General features: G+C 41.4%; 5 protein-coding genes across 7 annotated transcripts; 1 reads left to right on the top strand and 4 right to left on the bottom strand.

Moving 5' to 3' along the window:
- Positions 1 to 4,611: 4,611 nt before the first annotated feature.
- Positions 4,612 to 5,250, bottom strand: RB195_016789 (uncharacterized protein; the record flags this gene model as incomplete). The annotated part of the gene is made up of 1 exon (XM_064183494.1): positions 4,612 to 5,250. The coding sequence occupies one exon, from the start codon at positions 5,248 to 5,250 to the stop codon at positions 4,612 to 4,614; it is 639 nt and encodes a 212-aa protein (XP_064039375.1).
- Positions 5,251 to 5,598: 348 nt separating this feature from the next.
- On the bottom strand, positions 5,599 to 6,030 carry RB195_016788 (uncharacterized protein; the record flags this gene model as incomplete). The annotated part of the gene is made up of 1 exon (XM_064183493.1): positions 5,599 to 6,030. The coding sequence occupies one exon, from the start codon at positions 6,028 to 6,030 to the stop codon at positions 5,599 to 5,601; it is 432 nt and encodes a 143-aa protein (XP_064039374.1).
- Positions 6,031 to 6,095: 65 nt separating this feature from the next.
- RB195_016787 (uncharacterized protein) lies at positions 6,096 to 6,788 on the bottom strand (the record flags this gene model as incomplete). Its single annotated transcript, XM_064183492.1, has 1 exon — positions 6,096 to 6,788. The coding sequence occupies one exon, from the start codon at positions 6,786 to 6,788 to the stop codon at positions 6,096 to 6,098; it is 693 nt and encodes a 230-aa protein (XP_064039373.1).
- A 141-nt stretch (positions 6,789 to 6,929) lies between these two features.
- RB195_016786 (uncharacterized protein) lies at positions 6,930 to 7,409 on the bottom strand (the record flags this gene model as incomplete). Of its 2 annotated transcripts, none has more annotated exons than XM_064183491.1 (1): positions 6,930 to 7,409. In XM_064183491.1, one exon carries the CDS (start codon positions 7,407 to 7,409, stop codon positions 6,930 to 6,932), a length of 480 nt encoding a protein of 159 aa, XP_064039371.1. The 2 variants fall into 2 exon arrangements, with proteins under 2 accessions (XP_064039371.1, XP_064039372.1); XM_064183490.1 differs by having other exon boundaries at positions 6,930 to 7,151.
- A 3,602-nt stretch (positions 7,410 to 11,011) lies between these two features.
- RB195_016785 (uncharacterized protein) lies at positions 11,012 to 15,625 on the top strand (the record flags this gene model as incomplete). 2 transcript variants are annotated; one of them, XM_064183488.1, is made up of 4 exons in its annotated part: positions 11,012 to 11,284; positions 12,058 to 12,209; positions 12,757 to 12,937; positions 15,356 to 15,625. In XM_064183488.1, 4 exons carry the CDS (start codon positions 11,012 to 11,014, stop codon positions 15,623 to 15,625), a joined length of 876 nt encoding a protein of 291 aa, XP_064039369.1. The 2 variants fall into 2 exon arrangements, with proteins under 2 accessions (XP_064039369.1, XP_064039370.1); XM_064183489.1 differs by having other exon boundaries at positions 11,099 to 11,284.
- Positions 15,626 to 24,258: the final 8,633 nt, after the last annotated feature.

Here is a 24,258-nt window from a genome sequence, read left to right as displayed (position 1 = left end):
GACTTGACGGTTCTTCCAGCGCTCTGTTCAACACATATCAAAAGCAAAGCATAGATGGGCCGGTCACATTATGAGAAGAATCAACCGTAGCTGGATTAAAACGCTAGAGTGGATACCAAAAGATACAAAACGCCCTCGAGGAAGACCTCCAACGGAACGGGGTGATGTGTTCGCTGTACAGATGGACCAGCTGAGTGCTCATCTGTACAGCGAACAAACACCTCGTCAATGTCACTCGCAAAACTTGAAACGTCTTTGATGACGATGACGAGAGAATGAAATTACAGGAAAAGATGATGAGGCTAGGACGTTCAGTGGAAACAGGTCATCTAAGTATCTAAGTAAGTGAACAACACATCTGCCACAGCGTGCTGATGCAGAATGAAAACATTCGCGTAATTCTGCTTCCCTTAGAATCTCTCCTATACATTTTTTATTACAGTGCCGCTAACACGTTGCCCGCCATTGAATATGTCGATCTTGCAGGAGATACTAGGAATTGTTACGACGTTATTCGGATAACTACACAACTGCATTATATTTTACTATATTGCTATACAATTATAAACATCGTGCTGTGGGCGGTATGTGAAATAACGAGATTGAGCGGGTAGCCCTAAATATAGTCAGGTCAAAAGGACATAAAACACGATACAGTTGCGAACGCGGTAGCGCTCGAAGCGGCGTGATGGAGACAGCGGTAGAAATCCAGGTGGGACCATCACGAATTGCAGTGTCCCAGCAATTATTGCACCACGATTCTAACCGCCACCCTATGTCGCGTAGCTCCAAGCGCGGCCCTACTATATGTTACAGAAAGTATAAGAGTAAAAATATTTGACGATAAGTGAAGATCGCTGTAAGGAGGAATGGTTGTGAATTTCGGAGAACTCGTTATCGTTAGTATCGCATGCGAATGCTAACAAATAGTATTTTTATGTGTGACGCAATACTCAACAGCTCATTTGATACGCATCACAGAAATCTATCAAATGAGAGCAACAAAAACAGGAATCTCCTCATTGAAATATATAACTAACCGAATAATACGTCTCTTGAAAATGCCAGAAACATAACGACGTTATAAATCTGAGATCTGTAACATCTGTGAACAGTTTGAGCCAGGGTAGGTAAGACCAGAGTTCTTTTTCTAAGAAAGTCTGTTTTATTTATCAAATATGCACGACATGTAATCAGTGAACGAAAGAATGGAAGAATGACCGTTTGCAGGAGTTTGAATCTCTTTTAAACAATAAAAAGCACCAAAAGATCCCCCATACGATCATTAAAAGCAAGAGGCAAATGCAGTTCTGATATCATTTCATGAAAAGAACCCCTTAGATGTCTGTGCATCTTAATGCCACAAGAAAAAACATCAAGCAGTTGAGATACGCGAAGATGAGGTACGCACGATTTTGCATTTGCTATTTTATCCTCCTCAAATTTCTGTAAATTATCCGACTCGCATTTTATTACTATGAAATCAGAGAGCTATCTAGGCAAATCGTCTACCAGTGCTACTGTGCGCGCTCTGCGTGTTATAATGAAACATCACTTTGCAATCCCATTAAATTGACGGCTGATTCAATCAAGTGAAAACCTTTCCAAGACTTGACATCTGTCACAGAAATAATATTAAACTGAAAATACAGAGTTGTTTACCTCTGTTTTATTTGGACAACGTATTTGTCGGCGATTGGCATTTTCAAGTGGCAACAGCAGCTTTCCAAGTGATAACAACTCGAACAGAAATAAAGGGAATAAAGGAAGAATAAAGAAGAAGAAGAAGAAGAATGTAAGAATAAACATATATATGTATATATATATATTGATGTTTATATGTTTATTTTTCATCTTTTATATTTTTATTATCTTTCACCCTGAACATTAGGATAGATTTTGTGATTTTTTTTTCTCAAATAATTGAGATTCCACAGAACTTGGTAATTTTTATCGTCAGAGCTCGAGGCTAAAGGCCATAATGCATTGCCATCAAAATCAAGTAGAAGTTTATTTCAGAAGTGCTCTTGACTTTGCATTCTCATTTGGTCATTTAGTCATTCATTTAATCTGGAACATTTTCATTTGGAAACGTTTCCACTAAACCAGTTCCTACGTACACAACTCAACCACCAACAATATGTCAGCTGTTCTGATTGACAAATGTTATAGCGGGACTTCCGTGGTTGTAAAATTTATCAAGCTATTATCATGCAACTTTTTGAAATCAGCGATGTTCTGTGTGTTTGTTAAGATTTCCCTCGCACTGCACTCTACTTTGGTGTTGCTGGCTTTCGGCTATGTTAAAATTTGAAAGAAAAAAAACTATGCGAAAATACTACCCTTTTCTGAAGCGAAAAACTTTGAAGCCCAAGGAATGGAAAGGAAGGAATGTAGAATTTCTCATTGTTTCCATTCTGTGATTGAAAAAAAAACTGACTAAAAATTATGAGAACGACGAGAAATTGCAAAATAAATGCATTTTTCGTGGTATTTTTTTGTCAGAAGTATTCTTCTGTAGTCGTAGGATTCGTTAGTTTCTTAACTAGACAGCCCACAGACTGGGCTGGAGCATCATTTCCATTCGTTTCTCCCCCTTGTATTTTTTATTTTTAAAAATTTCACAAATGTGTAATAGAATCCTTGCAAAGGCAACTTTCCAAAACGTTCGTGTTCCCGAAAACGGCCTTGAAGGCAGCGTATCACGAAATTGAAGTGGTACGAAAACCTCAGTGTAAACATGGAGTTCGGGCTGTAGATTACGGAAACAACCGTGGCTCTGCTCATCTTCTCCTAGTCGTGGGGAAAAAACGGCATAGAAGTCGCCGTTTTTCCCTACTAAATCGGTTACAGCGCTCTACCGCTCGCTTGTGCACACGTGGCGACCACGAGCGAGCGGTCGAACATCAATGGTACCTCCTCGCCAGCCCTTTCAACTAAAACCAATGAATAGGGTGCTGAGGTTGCCAAAGCCTATACGGTACGCGTTCGTTGTTTGCGTTTCGCTTCGCTTCCTATCTCATTGGAAGCAAAGCTGTTCCCACACCATTTTTAGGACGGTCAATTGAGGTCGGTCAATTTAGGACGAAGGTCAATTGAGCGTGGTCACGCTTGTTTCCGTAATCTACAATCCAAGCTCTACGTTTTCCCTAGAATTTCCGTGCCAGGTAAGTTACGTGTACGCACCTGCTCGTACAACTCTAACCATAAATCGGATGATGTATTAGTGTGATTCGGAACAAATCAGCTGCTGCTAATTGAAATGAGTATTTTCACTCTAGTTATTCATTGTTTTTCATCTTGTTTTTCTTTCTAACGGTACACATTTTGTTAATTACAGGTGAACTTAAACTTAAACTAATTTTTACGTTAGTTCGCTAATACTTTTGCAATCGAACTTTGAAAAAAGCAGGCGCGATTTATAATGCTGAAATTGTAATAAAATGAATTTCCAACATCAAATTGCTGCTGCGAAAAACACGTATCATGTCGTAGTTCAAAACGTGTGCTTCAGAAGCAGTAGAATTGGTGTGATCATTTAAGGCAGCGTTTCATGAAATATTCTATGACTGGATCTCTCGTGGACAATATAGAGTTCGGAGTAGCTTATGAGTTTGAGCTTAGCCACGCTCAATTCCTCCTATCGTTCTGAAAAACTGCCTCAGTTCCTACGACGCACGTCAGAAAATCCCTCTGACGGTCAGATCCCCTCAACATTTCCTCATTGGTTTTACATGGATAGGTGGTCGAGGAGACTTCATTGAATTTCGACCGCTCGCTCGTGGACGCGGCGCATGCACAAGAGGGCGGGGAGAGCGTTCTGATCTACTTCGTAGGAACTAAAACCGTCCCACACTCCGCTTTTGTGCACGATTGGGGAAAATTGGCCGAAACTTTATATTGTCCGTGAAAGATCCACAATCAAAAATTTCGTGATACGCTGCCTTTATTGGACAGATATCATGTCCACTGGCACTTTTGAAATATAAGCTGTCTTTTTCTTTTCTCTCATTACATCTGGCAAATATAATGAACTTTCCGAGTGCTTGAATAACATCACTGTAATGCAGTGAATCTCAATTCTTCGAAATTTCTCACAGAGTCGATGTTAAAATATTAACTACTCTTGAAAGATAAAGTATAAGGTGTGCAGAGCGATCAATCCTTATGGAGGATGTAGCTGCGCGTTCGACTTCAATCCAGAACCGCTTGTGGTTTATGAACGAATCAGTAGCCTTACAATGATTTGCGGAGACGAGCACCAGGGCGGTTTAGAATCAATGACTAGGTTATTTACTTTTGCAATATATACAAATACATATATACATACACTATAGATTAACTATTTCACTTATTTTTTCGCTTTCGTCCCCCATTTCCCTCACAGCGCATTGCTTTCGATACTGACAGAGTTGTGAGACTTGTTGCCAACCTCGAAAATGTGGCGCTGCAACGCTACTAAAGTAGAAGGACCGCAGTGGAATTACTATGACTGCGAATCATACTTTTTCGTCTCTAATCTTCGATCACTGACGTAGGTGAGAACTTCGAACTCCGTTCCTCACTTGCGTGAACCGGGATACTCCTAGCATCACTCTCTCAATTGCGCGTTCAGTGACGCTCACCGCGTTTTCTTCCTGCTTGCGAAATGCCCAGCTGTTTTCGGGTGTTCCTGATCTTCTTCACTACATCCTCGATGCTCTTTGTCGCTCCCCTAGCCGCTCGTCTCCTCCTGCACAGCTCGGGGGTCATGTTCAATTCCCGATCCAGATAAACGTAGCTGGTGCATTCGGATATGTTCGTTCCGTTGCGCATGAACATCGTCTTTTGGAGATCCAGCTGAAGACCGATGCATTCACATGTTTCGTCGAATTCGTTCAGCATTCGTCCCGCTTGGCTAATGCTAGGTGTTACCAGTACGATGTCATCAGCAAAGCGCAAATGGTGTAGCTGTCGACCATCAACCTTCACTCTCATGTCGTCCCATTCCAACTTTCGCATTGCGTTCTCGAGTATGGCTGTGAATATTTTGGGTGAGATTGTATCATCCTGTCGGATCCCTCTCTTCACGTCAATGATGATGTTTTTGTAGAATGGCGAAATTCCGGTCGTGAAGTTACTGTACAACTCTCGAAGTGCCTTTATGTACTGCGTAGGGACGCCTTGGTTGTCCAAGGCTTCCACGACCGCTTCCGCCTCAACTGAGTCAAAGGCCTTCTTCAAATCGATGAAGGTGAAACAGAGTGGCATCTTGTACTCTCGTGATACCTCGATGAGTTTCGAAACAGTGTGAATGTGGTCAGCTTTCCAAGTGATAACTACTCTAGCAGAAAAGTACTCTACCCTATATATATATATATATATATATATATATATATATATATATATATATATATATATATATATATATATATATATATATATATATATATATAAAACATATGTGTATAAACAGAAGAATAAACAGGAAGAATGTAAGAATAAACATATACATATATGTTATCCTATATAGGTCTTTTATGTTTTTATTATCTTTTATCCTAACCATTAGAATAGATTTTGTGGAAATAATTGAGATTCCATAGAACTTGGTAGTTTTTATCGTCCGGAATTCGAGGCTAAAGGCCATAATGGTTTCGAAACAGTGTGAATGTGGTCAATCGTGCTGAATCCTTTTCGAAACCCTACTTGCTCACACGGCTGTCCTTCATCCAAGACTTTTTCAATCCTATTGAGGATCACTCTTGTAAAGAGCGTGTAGATGACGGACAGTAAGCAGTCTGGGCGATAGTTGCCGATGTCATGTGGATCTCCCTTTTTATACAACAACACGGTCTTCCTGGTCTTCCACTGTTTAGGAACCTTGCATTCCGACAGGTAAAGTGTAAAGAGCCTCGCCAGCGTGTTGATGAGTACTGGCGGAAGGTTCGCCAGGTGTTCCGGTCTTATTCTGTCGGGACCGGCTACCGTACGATTTCTTACCATATTTTGGTATTTTGACAGCATGTCATATTTTGGACGGGAGAACATCTAGAATGACTTGTCCATCTTCCTTCAGATGGTGAGGAGGCAAGTGGACATGGCTGTCGAAGAGATCAGACTAGAAGTCGTAGATGATTTTCTCCATCCCCCTTCTCGATGCAATGGCTGTTCCCTTTGGGTTCCGGAGAGCAGTCATCATTGTGTAGCGACTGGCGAAGTCTCGACGGGCTGCGGATGCTTTTCCCCGTCTCTGCAGCTTCAGCCAGCACTTCTGCTCTTCTCTCTTTAAGGTCTTCCTTTATCGCCTCTCTGCAAACCCTTGCGAGCTCGGGCGTGAGTTCTTGGTTCTCTGCGGCTCGTGCTGCTCTACGCTGGCGTATCAGCTTAAGAGTTTCAAGAGACAGGCGTCTCTTGGTGGTTTTAAAACTCTCAGCCTTCTTCGAGCAGTCGTGAAGGTGTTCAACAAGCCGGTCATATTCCTCGTCGATGTTGTCCATTGCGGAATCTTCCCAAAAGCCGGCAAGCGTAGCGAAAATATCCCAGTTGATGATAGTTCTGGGATTTCTCTCTCTGAACTTGGCGGCTTTCTCTGCTCTCCTTGTGAAGGAAAATCTTCGCTGAAGGAGGTGATAGTCCGATCTCGTATAGAACTTTGGTACAACAACGACGTTCGTCAGGCAGAACCTTTTATTGACGATGATGTGGTCTATTTCATTACGGTACCCTCCACCGGGTGACTCCCACGTCCAGCGTAGAGAAGAGGGCTTCTGGAATTGCGAGTTCTGATGGATGGTCTTAGTCGTCATGATGAACTCGGAGAGCTTCTCCCCTGTTCATATCCATTGTAGGCTGTGGGTCCCGATGTGAAGTTCCTCAGGCGTTCTTCTAGGGGCCAATCTTGGCGTTAAAATCACCAACAATGACCTTGTATAATAGATGTTATGGTTCTAGAACTTCTCTAGGTCCTCAGAAAAAAGCTTCGATATCTTCTTCTTCGTAGCTTGACGACGAAGATGGTCAAAGCTTTCATATACGGCGTTGAGAGGGTGACGTCCTCTTGTCTCAATCAGTCCGATGACGTCGTATTTAATCTTCTTGGCTTGCATCATCAGATCTTCGATGGCCGCTTCCGATGCAAGCGTACGTGCGTTATAAGTACAGATCGTCATCCTAGTCCTTTTCCGTTTCGGTAGCCTATATGACTCCTGCAACCCCGTCCTTCCTGGCGCTACCGTACCAGGCTTTCCTCCGGAATCAGGAGACTTTTCTATTATTGTGACATGCAAAAAAATTTTAAAACTCATGGGCAGGTTGCAAGCCTCTAGTCCCATGAGTTTTTGGGAGAACTTCCGTTCTCCCGTAGTGGAAATGTGGAGCTTATTTGTCGGAGGCGACTCCAAACCGCCTCTCTTGCACCTCCCAGTCATTTGATTGCAGGCTTTTGGCCGGACCGACGTGCGGGATATAAGGATGTCATGAGTCAGTCCTGGCTCAGCAGAAACAGGGAGTCCATTCCCTGAATCCACCTGCGTCTCTGGGCAAGCACAAGGTCGCTTTTGGTCCGCGATTAGCCCCCTATCCGCCACCCGGGGACGCGCCACGTAGCCTCGCGACTAACCGGTTGTGATCCCTCTAGTGAGGGAGATCCGTGGCAAGAGGATTTATTAACGCCAAACACTCTATCCTTTATCCTTATTTACCAGTAGTTTTTGTTTCTATGTGTTTTTCTAGCTTTGCGAAAAAAAACGGCCACAAATTATCCCTCAACCCAATATTGGATATATTATTGTTTCTCTAATAAACAGTTTCTTTTCACTAGTTAGGCCGCTGGTTGGTACAGTTATATTTAATTCAGAATGTGTTCAGTTCGTGGGACTCTACAAATAGGATCCGTTCGACATTACTCTTGATCACATCGTTATCGCGATTCAATCTCCTTTCAAAATCAACCTGGCTTCTACTGCTCCCAAAAATACGCCTTTTTCAATCTTTTTGTGTTGGCGATGCGAAGGCAAACCTTCTATGGACTGCAGTTTGACAAATTTGTTATCGCACAGTGGGACCCGAAGCTGCACCGAGTTATGGTTGTTGTGAGGAAAGAGTACAGGTCCTGTGGTACACCATTCACAAAAAGAGTTCTACTGGTCAGACGGATAGTTGCGCAGCCGAATAAATTAGATTTATGGCAAACTTACGACGCGAACTGAAAAATCCTCAGTTGGTCGTCGTGTCGTGCGAAGCTCGTGATTTTGCACGAATCACTCAAGATAGTCAATTCGAATAAACAACCGTGGTCATGTGGCTAAACATTCGACGAATTAGTTGTGGAGACCTTGCAAATAGGTTGCTCCACAGTAATTTATTTCGCATGCCCGTGTCGACTGGGTAGTGTAGCAATGGGTTAGTGTTATTGTACTTGTTTTGTCCGTAACACTAAATCGAGTTGAATGTGAACGAGAGTTTAGTTGTGGTTCTACGAGCACGAGCTTCTCGCGGCTCATTTCTCCTCACTTTGGTTGCATTTGATACTTCTCGCATATTGTACCTTCATTTCATTTTTTTTTCTTATTTCTTTATACCTCCATATGGTTAGGGGCGATGTAGCGCAGTCGGCAAGAGGTTCCGCTGTGGCTGCAATCGGTCGCAGGTTCGAGTCTGCTCTAGTTCATCCCTCCGGGGTCGATAAATAGGTACTTGTCTGAGAGGATAAAAACACTGACTTGACCCATCGGCTAGCCCTCGCAAGTCATCGTAAGGCTGCACGCACGTTCATAAACCTGAAACGAAGTATGAGTCGAAGTCGAACGCGTAGGTGCATCCCCATAGGGATTGATCAACGCCATACACCTTTTCCTTTATCCTTATCCACATGTTCAAACTTCAGCCTATTAGTGTCAGGATTCTAATCATTTGAGTGAGCAGGAGTTTACTAAGAAGAAATCATAAAAATTGAACTGATAGCAGCAGCAGTGATCTCGTTGTTGGATGCTGTAATCCTCATGAAAACAAAAGCAGACCATTTCACAAAAAAAAAACGAGACAGAAATTCAATCCCCACAAACTATGCTTGTGGTGGTCCCCTAAGATTAAAGGCATCACCCTACGAATCTGAGGTGGTGCAGATTTCAGGTGGAGTATTCGTATACGGGATGGGAGACTACGGAGAGGGGGATGATTCCGTCCATTTTTTCCTAATTGCCGTAAAAAACGGCATGGAAGATGCGGCGCTGCACAAGGTTGGCGCGCTCCTTGTAGAAAATAGTGCGCCAGAACGCCTGAAATCGTATCTTCCAGGCCGTTTTTTAACGGAAATTAGGAAGAAATGGGCGGAATCACCCCCTCTCCATAGTCTCCCATCCCGTATACGAATACTCCACCTGAAATCCGTACCACCTCAGATTCGTTGAGTGATGCCTTCAAGAGCAAAATAAACTATCTGTTGGAAAAGAACTTTGCTAAGACTATGTAGTCGTTTTCTTGCACTAATATGAGAAAAAAAAATGAGATACTACAAAAAAAACAAGTGATATTGAGTGCTTTGTTGTAATCACGTGTTATCTCAGTGTTGCTTAACAAGCTACTACTATTTCATTTCTTTCTTGCTATGTAACTCCTTAATATGTTTAATTTAACCTTCATTTTTTTCTGCTCCCTCAGAGATTAAAATTAGCAGCTGTGTTTGGTTGATATGGTCAACCAAACACAGCTGCTAATTTTAATTTTACTTTTTTTTTTACCAAACAATGTGTATTTAACTACCGTGCCTCCATACTGTAACTCAATCAAGTGGTGGGAGGGATTACTACCCAGGCTCAGACATCAGTGACACATTCTGCCGAGCAGAACTAGATCTTCTATAGATCTTCACAAGTTTTTTTTTCTCTGTACGCTTTCATGTTTCTTTCGCATCCAATGATTTCTTTGTGGAATATAGATGCATTTGTTTAACGTTTAGTGAATACGATCTTTAAAAAATGCACCTTTAAAGGCATCACCCCACGAATCTGATGCGATACGGATTTCAGGTTGAGTATTTGTATACGGAGTCGTAAACTACGGAGAGCAGGGTGATTCCCCCCCCCCCCTTTTTTTTCTAATTGCCGTAAAAAAAGATACGGCTAAAAGAAGATAAAAAAAGATACCCGAAAGATACGGCTTCGAGCGTTCCGGGCGCTATTTTCTACAACGAGTTCGATTAGAGCGCGCCAGCCCTGTGCAAGCGCCGCATCTTCCGGGCCGTTTTTTTACGGCAATTAGGAAGAAATGGACGGAATCACCCCTTTCTCCATAATATACTATCCCGTATACGAATACTCCGCCTGAAAGCCTCAGATTCGTGGGGTGATGTCTTTAGGAAACTCACTGTTGTACCCGTAGGCATTCCTATCCAGCTACAATCGCCCCAGCTTGAACAAAAAAGAGAATGAAATGTCAAACAGTTTAAGGAACTCCGTCAACTTTTTTTCCCTTCCGTTTTTCTAGCACATTTCTACATTTGTTTTGCTTCACAGTCATTCATTCTGCGGCGAAACTGCGCATATAAGAATGTAGTCGATGTTCATCGACATTATTTTCTAAATGAAATCCTATGGACATGGCTGACATCCGCTTGCTTTTTTCTTATTCTGGTCTGCTAACACGAATCTGCTGTTCTTGTACTCCTTTTCTGCGCCTCCTTTGCCTTGGAATGAACTCTTTATCACCGTAATCTAATAAGACCTTCTCGTTCTACATAACATCCTCAAACTCCTCTTAAAATACATCCAATGCATTGATTTTTTGAAAACCAAACAGATATAAACTTTAAATAAGTTACAAAAGTAGTGCATGCACAGACTTTGAATGAGGTGTTTAAGATAATCGCAGTTTTCTTCTTAGTCGTTTATATTTTGTCGATACATTCTTTTTTAGATTTTCGGCTATGTCCGATGTTCTTCAGTGCTTGCAAAATCTACGATTTATTGAAGACAAAATATCTCCTGAAAGAATATTTTACGGCACAATTATAACATCAACTAGTATCATTTCTATGATTGCAAATACAGTACTTTTGAGTGTTACACTATTCACTGGTGGAGTTGACAGATTCATTCGTTTCTATCTAATTAGCGCAGCAATGGCTGGATTGGTTGCTGTTGTTCCAATATTTATCGCATTATTACCTGCTATATTTTTCCAAGTTCACCTTATTGACCCAACCAACATTATCCTCTCCACTTTGGACACTGTAGGATATCTTGCCTTGATGTTCACTACAACCGTCATCGCTACTGATCGATTCGTGCTCTTTCTCCTACCGATGGTTAGTATTTATAGTCAGCGTATCACGAAATGGATGTAATGTGGAAACCTGATGGAAAACGTTGAATTCGGGGGGTAGATTACGAGCATGAGCGTGACGGCGCTCAATTTCACCTAATCGTCCGAAAAAAAAGACGGCGTGAGAAGGACGTTTATCCCTACGAGGGACGTTAGAATGCCCCATCTCTGCAGTCGATCCTGTTCCCTCAGCAGCCTATTCAATAGCTTTACTTGAATAGACTGCTAAGGAGACCTAATTTGCTTGCGACCGCTCGCACGTGGATGCGGCGCGTTCCAACTTACTTTGTAGCGGCCCACGTTCCTTCCCACTCCGCTTTTCAAAGCGTTTAGGAAACAGCTCAGCTGGGCCACGTTCATATTTCTAATCCACGCCCCTAACTCTATGTTTTCCATCAAGTTTCCACATCATGTCAATTTCGTGATACGGTGCCTTTGAGGCAGAGCGTATCACGAAATTGACTATGTAGAGCTCACTACACGAATAAATAAGAATGGGGTTGCACTGAATCTGGTCGCGCTCAATTACTTGTAGTAGTCCAGAAAAGCGTGGGAAATAGCTTTTGTTTGAGTTATGGTAGCTGGATTACAGTCGTTGGAAACGACTTGGTTCACCATGTTCCTTCGACTTATAAGTTGCCTCGTAGAAGAGATGGAATCACAAAATCGCGCTTTCTCTTCCATGGAGCGTCTTTTGATCAAATGTTATACATGGTCGGAACGTCTGGACTTTTTATTTCCAACTGCACTATTTAGGTGCACAAATTCTTGAGCGATACCGTTTGGATCAGCCCATGTTTTGCTATACTACCATGGATTATAACAACTTTAGCCACAATTCATATGAATATTATCGGTTGCTACAAAAGAACAGATCCATATGCTTTGACTTTTACTTACGCGTGCAGGTAGGTTTGTACGTTTAATATTTCTCTTTTTGTAAATGCTAGAATTCAAGCCATAATACGGATATTTTTTAAAAATTGTTCTTAACAATTCTCTTCTTTCTTTTAAATGTTGCACATTGTGGTTTCTTTACCTTCTCAATCACAACAAATTATAATTTTTCTTCTTCTGTGAAAAAAAGAAGGGAAACTGATGTCCTGCTATAACGTACTGAACGAAGAAGTCTTTTCCTATTATAGAAGCGGTAATTGAGCGCAAAAATACTGTTTTTGCTCTGATATGGCGATGTAGATGAATAAAATATTCATGTTCATGTGTAACTCTTTTTGCCAATTTTTTTTTTATTGAAGCAAAGTTAAATTCTTCAAGATTTCACCGACACCTCAAGTAAATGGTAATTTTAACAACATTTTCGGCGTTGGGATCATTGTTGAGCTACATAACTAGGGAGAAAAAACAACACCTAAATTTTTGTTACTTTAGTGTGACAAGTTATATAATTACGCAAATTGTACGTTTCCGTGGCTATATGTATAATCTACATTTCAGCGAATGTTCTTATTACGATCCTATTTTATACACTTCTGGATACGTATTTCCTGGAATAGCTTCCTTTCTTTATTTGATCATATACTGCCGCATTGTGAGCACTCGATTGAAGTTTCGGTCCACCATGAAGCAAATTCCTACAGTGTGCCATACGAATTATAAGGCACAGGACGTTTCTCTGGTAAGATCGCAACTTTTCCACCAACAACGTGGACATTTCGTTTGTCCTGACCAACATTTTGATTTAGGGAAGGTTTTCTTTAGGAGATTTTACTAAAACTACCCTAAATGAACGCTATCAGTATAGCGTTTGCGTGCGCCTGCGATGTTTTCGTTTCTCGCGGTTCTTTTTTTTTAGAATTTTTCTGTTTTTTTTTTTTTGGAATCGCTTTAATCATTTTTGTGTTCAGGCATTAACTAACGTTAATCATACACTGCAGCTTTTAAATTGGAAGCTGTCAATTACGGTAGAGCTCATGGATCCTTGATGATAACTACGAAATTGTTTAACTTAGTTGTTTTTGTTGTAATATTTTGTGGCGTTAAAGTAAAAAAAAACGCTTTAAAACCAAAGTCAAACAAAAAAAAAGCGATGGTGACAAAAAGCATGCGTCTGTCCGCAAAATTAAAAGCGGACTTATCTATAGGATTTTAAGGTGATATTAAATTTTGATTAATTGGGATCACGAGAAAAAATCGTCGTGCTTTCTTTATCTTTGGTTTTCTATCGCGTCATATGGTACTATAAATATTGGGCTACTTCCTTTTAATTCCAATTTTTAGTTGTTTTTTTAACTTCAAATTTCCAATTTTTAGTTCTAAACTATTTGCATCTTTATTCCGATAGATTTTTAATGCTGCACTTTCAAAATTCGCTCTCACTCCTGTGTCATTTGTGGGATGATTCATTATTTTCTTTCACATATTTTCAATATGTGTTTTTAATACGTTTGTTATTATATTTTTAAGATAAACGCTCATGTGAGGAGCATGAAGAAATAACAGGAAAAATATCTAACAAAAAACAACGAGCCAAACGCAGAAAAAGTCGCGAAAAAGCAGAAAAAGTTTCTAAAAGGTAGTCCAAGAGTTCTAAGATTTTTCACTTTGTACTTTATCGTCTGCATTGTCTGTTCGTTATATAGACTATACATACATTATCCCATTCTATGTTTCTAATCTTACAATCTGGATTCTAGACCTTAACTCTTTTAGGACCGCGTGATTGTAGGAATGTATAAGGCTGGTACAAAATTCTTGCAACAAATTCCACATTTTTTCCAAGCAATTATAATTTTTTTTTGTTTACAGATATCAATCAACAATATACAATAATTACCATTATGATCCATTACGTATGCCCAACGCTTCACTAGACTTTCAATTCCGGAAGTCTAAAATTTTGGCGACTCAGAGTCGAAGAAGCACGAAATATCACATTGCAGCTCTTTCTGATCATCGCTTTTTTTCTCCCGTAGTTTGCAGCTTCAGCCCCTGAAATTAATGATAGTCAGACGGGGCCAAGTCAGAAGAATAAGCACGGTAAGATAGAGCTTTTCAAAAAAAGTTCGGCAATTTTCTGTGAAGTAAACTTCGGTATGTGATGTTGGCTTTGTCATCGTAAAAAAATATAGTGTCTTCCACGTCGTTTTTTATTAAAGGCATCACTCCACGAATCTCGGATGGTAGGGATTTCCGGTGGAGTATTCGTATACGGGATGGTAGATTATTGAGAGAAGGGTGATTCCGTTCATTTCTTCCTAATTGTCTTAGAAAACGGCCCGGACGATACGGCTTCGAGCGTTCCGGCGCGCTACTTTCTACAACGAGTTCAATTGGACCGCGCCAGCCTTGTGCATGCGCCGCATCTTCCGTGCCGTTTTTACGACAATTAGGAAGAAATGGACGGAATCACCCTCCTCTCCATAGTCTCCCATCCCGTATACGAATACTCCACCCGAAATCTGCACCACCTTAGATTCGTGAGGTGATGCGTTCAACTGTTTCTGTGCTTTCGCTGCGGGTTCCGCACCACGTCAAAAATTGCGATACGCTTCCTTCAAGTCGATTTGAAAAACCTGAAAGTTAAAAATGTTCCAAAAATCTTTTTTTTCGGAAATCGGCTTCAACGGGTTTTAGAAAAACTCCCTCGACACCAGTTACTCCATACTGACTTGGAACTTTCCATTTTCTTGTGTTTATGGGAATCCGGTCTTTTTCTAAAAACAAATGTCCGAAAAGAATAAGCAGTTAGAAGGCAGTGAAGACTACTGAGGAAAAATGTGATAGTGGTTATCTTTTAAAATAAAAGTCACTGTCGTATCAATTCACTTGGGATGCGCAAATGCGCAATACGCGTTTTACTGCAATTCGTAATCGTTGAGGTTTTGAAACGCGTGTTGGCCTACATAATACATACGTAGCATACGTAGCTCCCGCATGTCATTGTATAGGCCAACAAAACCTCAACGATTACGAATTCCAGTAAAACGCGTTGGATCCACATCCCAAGGAGATTTATACGCCAATGACTTTATCCTTTTTATACTGAAATTGGTGATTATGTATTACATGTAAAAAAATAACACTTTCTGTTTAGGTTTTGCAATTCTTCTTGATTTGTGCACTCCAGTTAGGAACCAGTGCACTCTTCTATATTTTACCACCCTTGACTGGGGGTACAACGATATCATATCAAATTCCTATGGTCTTCTCAGTAATGAACACCATGGTCAATCCAATGGTGATATTTATATTCCAGAAACGAATTCGACATAGATGTTTTACAATACTTAAAGTGCTTTCCCAACGTGTCGATGTTTCCAGAAGTAGAGTGAAACAATTAGATGTTATGATGCACCATCAATAATTTTTCTCTTAAAGGCATCACCCCACGAATCTGAGGTGGTTCAGATTTCGGGTGGAGTATTGAGATGGGAGACTATGGAGAGAAGGGGGGGAGGGGTGATTCCGTGCATTTCTTCCTAATTGCCATTAAAAAAAAACGGCCCAGAAGATGCGGCGCCGCACAAGGCTGGCGCGCTCTAGTCGAACTCCCTGTAGAAAATAGTGCGCCAAAACGCCTGAAGCAGTATCTTCCGGGCGGTTTTTTACGGAAATTAGGAAGAAATGGACGGAATCATCCCCCTCTCCATAGTCTCTTATCCCGTTTACGAATACTCCACCTGAAATCCGTACCACCTCAGATTCGTGGAGTTATGACTTTAAATCACTTGTTTTGATGTGCTTTTTTGAAAGCAAGCTCGTGTTGAACCGCACATCGTCACGTTAGCAAATAGCTTTTTCCAAGATCAAGATTAATTTTTACTTAGATATAACGTCGATAATAGCTACGTTATTGTAATAGCTAGGTTGTAGGTTCGCTTCGCCAACCATAATTTAGCCTTCGCTTAGTATATGTACAGTTGTTATTGTGAATAAATTTGTTTCTAACAACGACGGGATGAAATTTTTTCAGTGAACGTTGAAGTGAAAGTTTTTTTTCAGTGACGCAATTAGTGGCTGAGATTTCTTGGAACGTTTTCAAGTGCTATGTATACATATTCCTAACAGCGGAGATTTTAAAGCCTACCCATTATTAAAATGAACATTTGCTACTTCCGAGAAAACTTCTTTTAAAAGAGGCTTTTGTTGAGTAATCAGTAAAAACTGAGCCTGATTCTGATGTCTCAAGAAGAGCTTCTAAGCTTTTTAAATCTGCTTTCTGTTGATAAAATCTCCAGAATATTTGACCACCTAATGGGAATAACATTACTTGCGTGATTATTAAGGCTACGGTAATGGAATTAAAGAAATTTGTCCCCAAAATCTGATGAGAAATTGGTGGAATCGTAAAATCATGATCGTTATGAGGAACAAAATGACTAAATGAAAGCTTAGCTTTACGAACCCTTTGGTGCAAGGAGCTACCTCGTCGATTAAAGGCATCATCCCACGAATCTGAGGTGGTACGGATTTCCTGTGGAGTACTCGTATACGGGATCGTAGATTATGGAGAGAAGGGTGATTCCGTTCATTACTTCCTAATTGCCGTAGAAAACAGCCCGGAAGATACGACTTCGAGCTTTTCGGCGCACTATTTTCTACAAGGAGTTCGATTGGAGCGCGCCAGTCTTGTGCACGCGCGCATCTTCCGGGCCGTTTTTTACGGCAATTGGGAAGAAATAGACGGAATCACACCCCTCTCCATAATCTACGATCCCGTACACGAATACTCCACTTGAAATCAGTACCACCTCAGATTCGTGGGGTTCGCAGCCGCTTGCACAACTGTCCGTCTTTCGTGTCGTTTTGACCCGATTACGAAACTAGTGAATAAGCCGCTGAGGAGACTGAAGCGCGTAAAAAGGGACGTTCTAACGCATCTAATCTAAACGCCGAACGTTGCAGCGCGCCACCCTTGCACGCGTAGTGTCCCTTATTGCCTATCGGGGCAGCCCGAATTGGTTTTCGACGAATCGCAGGGCGGAGGCGGCGCAAGGGGTGGAGCATTGCAATAGAAGGCATCATACAAAACAGCATTCGTTGGTTCTGCTTGCAGTGATTCAGGGGAGATGAGCAGAACCACCTCGGTCTCCATAATCTACGACCCCGTACACAGATACTCCACCTGAAATCCGCACCACCTCAGACTCGTGGTATGCTGCCTTTAAATTACATGACTTAATTCGCCAAAAATTCTCAAAACCGCTTCTGCTTCGTTGAGGTTCAGAACTCATTACGATGATCAAAAAAATATTTTTTAAAAAAGTTGTTGCGCAGAAACTACGTGAATATTAGAATCAGTATCTTAAAATTTGAAATTCCGAGTACGTTTCGCTTGCTGCTGACACTGTAAACACGCAATCAAAGGTAAGCACAGCAGCTGCCCATCTGCGAAAAATATTCTTGCAAGAGACGGATATACTGTAGCAAAAAGCGATAATCTTCTTGATTATTTTACTGTCTTAAGGAGCTTTATTTCTTAATTCGTTATAGCTACGACTATTTAGTTCACAGAATTTCAACAAAAGCATCGAGCCTAAAAACTTTTATTCAACAAATTATACAGTTCAGGTATTGATATAATGTTTGGATGTAGATGAAAAAACCAAGCATCATCAAAATAAGAGAGATTTGTGGCTTTTCTGAAAAATTTCTCATGGCCAATATTGATGAGATTCGCCTTTTCTTCACGATTAAGAACACCAGTGATGAATACGTCTTCCAGCTGAAATTGTTTCTCGTGTATACGAATGAGTGCTATCCAGATTTTACTGAGAAGTCTGGTCAGTTTCCTCCATTAAAATGTAAAAATACCCATTAAATTTACGAAGAAACTGTTTCAATCATATAATCATGTATCATATCATATTGCCCCTATTTAGACCAGGAAAATTAGGTTGCGTCCATAATTTTTTTATTAGTTGTTATTATTTATTATTATTGTTATTACTAGTTATTAATTGTTGATGGTTTATCACTATTATTACTACGATTGCTAATGTTATTGTTGTTATTATGATTATATTCCTGTAATCATAATGCATTATTTTCGTGCAGCCAGTGCCTAAAATATATTTAAATATTCTTACATTCCTTCTATAGACGAACTCACCCAGAAAAATCTGCTCAAGTGTGCTTGCTGCAGTACATATCGTACAGCAGATAATGTCATAATATAAGTCCAGCCGAGACAATATGGAGGTATGCGGCGCCACGGATAGTCGTCCACCGATATATACCTTTAATTTGTTGTTCTAATTAGAACTGCATAGAGGCGCTGGTAACTATGTTTGCCCAAACGGTGAGCGAAGCGCTTTGGAGTAGCGCAGTGCAGCGAGTGAGGAATGCGCACGCGGCTCTAGACGCGTCGCAGTTTCTTGGGCAAACATAAGTACCACTTAATGTACCATCTTTCATAACATATTCCTACGCCTAATCGCAATCTTTGCTATTTTTTCTATGATACACCTTAGATTGGCGCAGGGAAGAGAGTGAGATGAGAGGAGGGAGAAAATAATGCACACTGCTTTGGGTGTGTCGCAGTTGTTTGGTCAGACATAAGTACCGAAGAATATACCATCATCCATCGTCATTTTTTCTGTTCCATAGATTCTTGTCCCTATTCCTTTCTCCTATTCTATCGCGCCCAAATTTGTTTATTTATTTATTCATTTATTTATTTATTTGAAAACATCCATAGATGTGCCATAAAACAGAAGCAAGATAGAAGAGTTCAATGGATTTTTTCCTTAGTTCTATACAGCAAAGCTGGCCTTTTTTAGCACATTTTATTGTGGGTTGACAGGTTAGAAATCCTCACGTGAGATCCTTCTCCCAAACACAGAACGCCACAGTAGAAGAACCGTTTCTAGGGTTTGGTTGGCAAACTTGAAGGCATCATCCCACGAATCTGAGGTGGTGCAGATTTCAGGTGGAGTATTCTTATAAGGGATAGCAGATTATGGAGACGAGGGTGAGTTTGTCCATTTCTTCCTAATTGCCATAGAAACGGCCCGAGAGATGCGCCGTGTGCACAAGGCTCGCGCTCCAATCGAACTCGTTGTAGAAAGTAGCGCGCCGGATCACTCGAAGCCGTATCTTCCGGGCCGTTTTCACGCCAATTAGGAAGAAATGGACGGAATCACTTTCCTCCCTATAGTCTACTATGCCGTATACAATACTCCACCTGAAATCCGTACCACCTCGGATTCGTGGAGTGATGTCTTTAACTGAGCGCAAACTTTGCTGCAGTGACATTGCAACACATAGTGCAACAAATTCTTGAGGTCAACAATTTTAAACGATAAATAATAATGTGAATCTGTCTAAAACTGACCATTTATAGTTGGGATTGCGTGGAGTAGGTCCGCCTTCGATTCTAAATATAGAAGTCTTCAATACACAGCTGAAGATCAACTATTCGAAAATGAACTCTTTTTTTCTCGCAAGAGTGTGTTAATACTCCTGTTATTACTACTGTTAATACTTGATCTAGCCAATACTACAATCTTTTCTTTTTTTTCATTAAAAAAGTTCATCCAAGGTTTAGCACTGATTTTGCGCTAGTCATGTTTTTGCGGACGGGTGTGGCGCTGTCGGTTAGAGGTCCGTTGTAGCCACACAGTCGAGGGTTCGAAACCGCCCTAGTGCTCACCAAGCCTTTCATCCCTCTGGGTTCGATAAATTGGTAGCAGACTTGTCTGGAAGGATTGAAACACTGGCCCCCGCAAGTCGTTGTATAGGCCAACACGCGTTCCAAAACCTTAAGGACTACGAATTCCAGTAAAACGCGTTGGCGCATCCCAAGTGGATTGATACGCCAGTGATTTTATCCTTTACTTTACTTCTATGTTTTTTTTTGTATCCCTGCGATTATAGTGATAGTTAAGTAAATAGTGGAAATTTTATGTAAGTGTAGATTATAATTAAAAATCATAAGATTATAAAGTCTTAAAACCGCCGATTATTGTGTTTGCGTGCGCTATGCTTTGCGACTGCTGCAGAACAAACATCAAAAAGAGTGTCGGTAGCGAAAGTGTGTGAGTTACGGCGGACACGTAGCGGTCGACAGAGTAAACATAAGTGCTGACGTGTATTTCGCACCTGTAACAGTACACTGCCGCTCTCGTGGGATTTACAACACTTGCTATATAATTGGTAACGTTGTATATTTTCCAACCAACATCACTATCTATTTTCATAACAGCATTCACTTTTCTATAAACAACGGACACATACCGAAGGGAGGAGAGCATCTGGTGAAAGAAACGTACTAATTTTTAATGAATGTTATGAATTTTGAAGATTTTTGACTTTTCATCTTCCATGCGAAAAATATCGAAGCAATAAAATACCTTTAAGGAAAGATTTCTATATGTATCAATGAAATCCGCTTGTAAGATATCACCGTACACCTCAGCCTCACTGTTGAGCTGTTCCTGTGTACTCGCCGTTTTCCCAACGCCGACAGGAAAAATGATGGAAAATCCGAACTTAAGAGCTATATTTACTAATTACATGAGGATGTCGGCAAAGCTATTATTCTATATACATATGTACCTTGCTCCTATTTTCGCTGCTTCCATAAGTCTGGCGCCAATACATTCGACTTTTATAGTCATTTATACGAGACAAAACGATAATTATTAGATTTTCATGGGAAATTTGTGGTTGTCTTGGAATAATTGCATATCGCACAGGTTGAAGTTTCTGAATCGGCGAAATAATTCTGTAAAATAGACTCTGCTATAAGACGCACACACACCGACACCCGTGTTCCACCGGGTGGCCGCGACGCGTCCGCAGCGCGACACCGACGCCACTGTGCAAAAAACGGATGTGCGTCAAACATTCTTGTGAGCGACATCGCCGCATCTGGGTTGTTTGGTGCACAAGTATTGTGCTCTCAAATGGTACACAGTGACACCAAATGTCGAGTTGTGTCGCATTCACTAAGGCCTGGGCTGCTCGCCGAGTTCCCCCTGCGTCGGTAAAACGAGTGCGTGCAAGCATCCAAGTCATGGATAGAGTCGGGCAAAAACGATCTGAAGCACGGTTCAGTTTTGTAAGCGGCTGTGCTCGCTAGCAGTTGAGATCGAGGTGAGAGCTAGGCGAACTGCAGCGTTGAGTGGTGCTAGCAAGTGTCTCTATCCTAACCTGTCTCCTACGCTTCACTGCATCGCTTCGAGCATACGCAGCCGACTGTACTACGTTTTAGTAATGTGGCGCGGCAAGCGATCTGGTATGCAGCTGCCCTTAGGTACGGTAGCGAAGAACAATGGGGCAAAAAGGTACGATCAGAGCGGCCTTTCTGCTGTTCCGAACTCAACGATTACGAAATGTTGCATTACTCGCTTTTTGCCTCAGCGACGATTTTCAGCCGCGCGCGAGCGTTTTGCCGGCGTTGATGGAACTTTGTGTGCAAAGGATGGATCCTACTGTTCACCTTGTCTCTGAATATCCTTTTTTCGTTGAATCTCTTCCTGAGAAGGCGATTTATACAAGCTGGAGTATGAGTTATGGACGATATAGAAGTACCGTTACAGTATGTATAGCTTGCCGTAGCTTGACTTGTCAAATACGAAAAAGACGTTGTGCTTTCATCAGATGAAGGCAAAAATTCTTTAAATCCCTCAAAGTATTTTATGTCCTCTGTGACCTTGAGGAACAACGAAGACATCCCCGTAAAGATTACAATGAGAGTTACTCTTGTAATAATTGCATGAAGACGCCGCTGATCCATAATTATAAAGTCTTCTTTGGTATTTTGGCTTCGCTTGTGCTCTTTGTCTTTGCCTCTCAATACCTAAAAATGTTCATTCTGAATAGAGTGTAAAGTGGATAAAGTGTCTGGCATTAATCAATCCGCTTCCGGATCCGCCACCACGTTCATTTCAATTCAGAATCGTTTGAGGTTTACGAACGTGTAACTGGCTCATACAATGACTTGCGGGGCCAGCCGATGTGTCAACTCAGTGTTTTTATCCTCCCAGACAAGTCTGGTACCAATTTATCGACCCCGGAGGGACGAAAAGCTTGGTGACCCCTAGGGGGTCTTCGATTCAAATCCCCGATCGATCGTGCAGACAGCGGGACCTCTAACCGACTGCGCGGCCTACAGTCTCTGTGCCCTCCGCTGCTCGGCGCTCATCGCGGCCTTTCAGGCAAAGATAAGTACCAGCGCTCATATTTACATACTATGTGTCTTTCAATGGATTGTCTGTATCCGTCACAGCAGCTCAGTTTTGATGTCGCACTAGGAAAAGGTTTGCTAAGGAAGCGTCGAGAAAAACAAGAATACTGTTTCAATTGGTGCTGCTAATCGTGTGAACAGAGCAGGTACGAAAAAAAATTTAAAGGATCATATCTAGCAGTTTGGCTCCAATGTTGGTTTTCCACGTAAATCTGGACAGCTTTTATAACTATGTTGTTGAGACTAATATTAGAACCAATCTATCCAGTAGGGTCGGTGTAGCGCAGTCGGCAAGAGGTTTCGCTGTGGCTGTGCGGTCGATCTGTGGTTCGATTCTGCCTAGTGCCAACCAAGCCTTTCATCCCTCCAGAGTCGATAAATTGGTATTAGACTTATCTAGGAGGATAGACATTCGACCTGATACATCGGCCAGCCTCCGCAAATCATTGCACAGGCTAGTTACGCGTTTGTAAACTTCAAACGACTCTGAACTGAAGTGACCTCGGTGGAGTATCCCGCGGTGAAACAGATTGAGTAACCTCTGACACTTCTTTTTCCCACTTTTAATCTGGTCTGGTTTCCCAAAGAAAGCTCGCAAAACATACTGATACACGCAATTTTAGTTCATCGTATTAGCATGAAAAAGACAATTGTTCGCTGTATGGTCAAAACAGCCATAGCGATACGCACAGGAAATTATAAACGGAAAAAATCACAAAGTAGCCATGAGCATAGTTCAAACAATTAAACGAAACATAGCAAACATTAAAATTTTACATCCAATCTCGAACGGCGAATAAAACAAGAAGGATCCCACGGGACGATAGAATTCCCCTGTGCATCCCCTTCATCTACAACTCCTTATCTGCTGCATTAAACCGGGCTCTTTCACGAGCACAGTTGCTAGATGATGCTCTATTGGTGAACATCCCGAAAGAGAGTATCGAACAACAACTGGTTGCTAATAGATTCTACAATAGGCTGTGTATGTGAAAATGTTGCGTTCTTGTCCATACGGTAAGACTGAAGATTGCGCGAATCATCTATCTAATTGAATGCCTAGCGTGCAATGCTATTTATATTGTGGACACTATGAGGATGGTGAGCTTTTGTATCAAAGAACGTTTGACTGGTAAAAGTCGTGGAAGTTCGATGACAACATTAGGCCGCATAAGAATAAGATATAATGGGAATGAGTTCAAAATAAAGTGTACGATATTAGCCTACGAGAAAGAAATATCTGCTAGGAAGGCATTGGAAGCATGCTAGATTTCCATCATTAATCCATCCATGAATAACAGAAATAAGTGCTTTTCAATTACCAATGACTTTATGCCGTTCGTAACACTCTGTGAGCTGTTAGATCGTCCTACAAGCAGTTCCTTAACACTATCCAGACACCGGTACTTGAAGGCATCACCCCACGAATCTGAGATGGTACGGATTTCAGGTGGAGTATTCGTATACGGGATAGTAGATTATGGAGAGGAAAAAAAAAACGGCCCGGAAGATACGGCTTCGGGCGTTCTGGCGCACTATTTTCTACAAGGAGTTCGACTGGAACGCGTCAGCCTTGTGCGACGCCGCATCTTTCGGGCCGTTTTTTACGGCAATTAGGAAGAAATGGACGGAATCACCCTCCTCTCCATAATCTACTATCCATTATAAGAATACTCCACCTGAAATCTGCGCCACCTCAGATCCGTGGGGTGATGCCTTCAAGGATATTGAACAGCGTGTAAATCCCATTCGCCTTGAGAATCTGTAAGAATGCGGTGGAACATCAGCCTCCCTAGTCCGTGAGA

This window comes from Necator americanus, chromosome II (assembly GCF_031761385.1).
Source record: "Necator americanus strain Aroian chromosome II, whole genome shotgun sequence".
NCBI lineage: Eukaryota > Metazoa > Nematoda > Chromadorea > Rhabditida > Ancylostomatidae > Necator > Necator americanus.
Note: the sequence above shows the minus strand (reverse complement) of the source record. Positions and strands in the feature narration are given on the sequence as shown.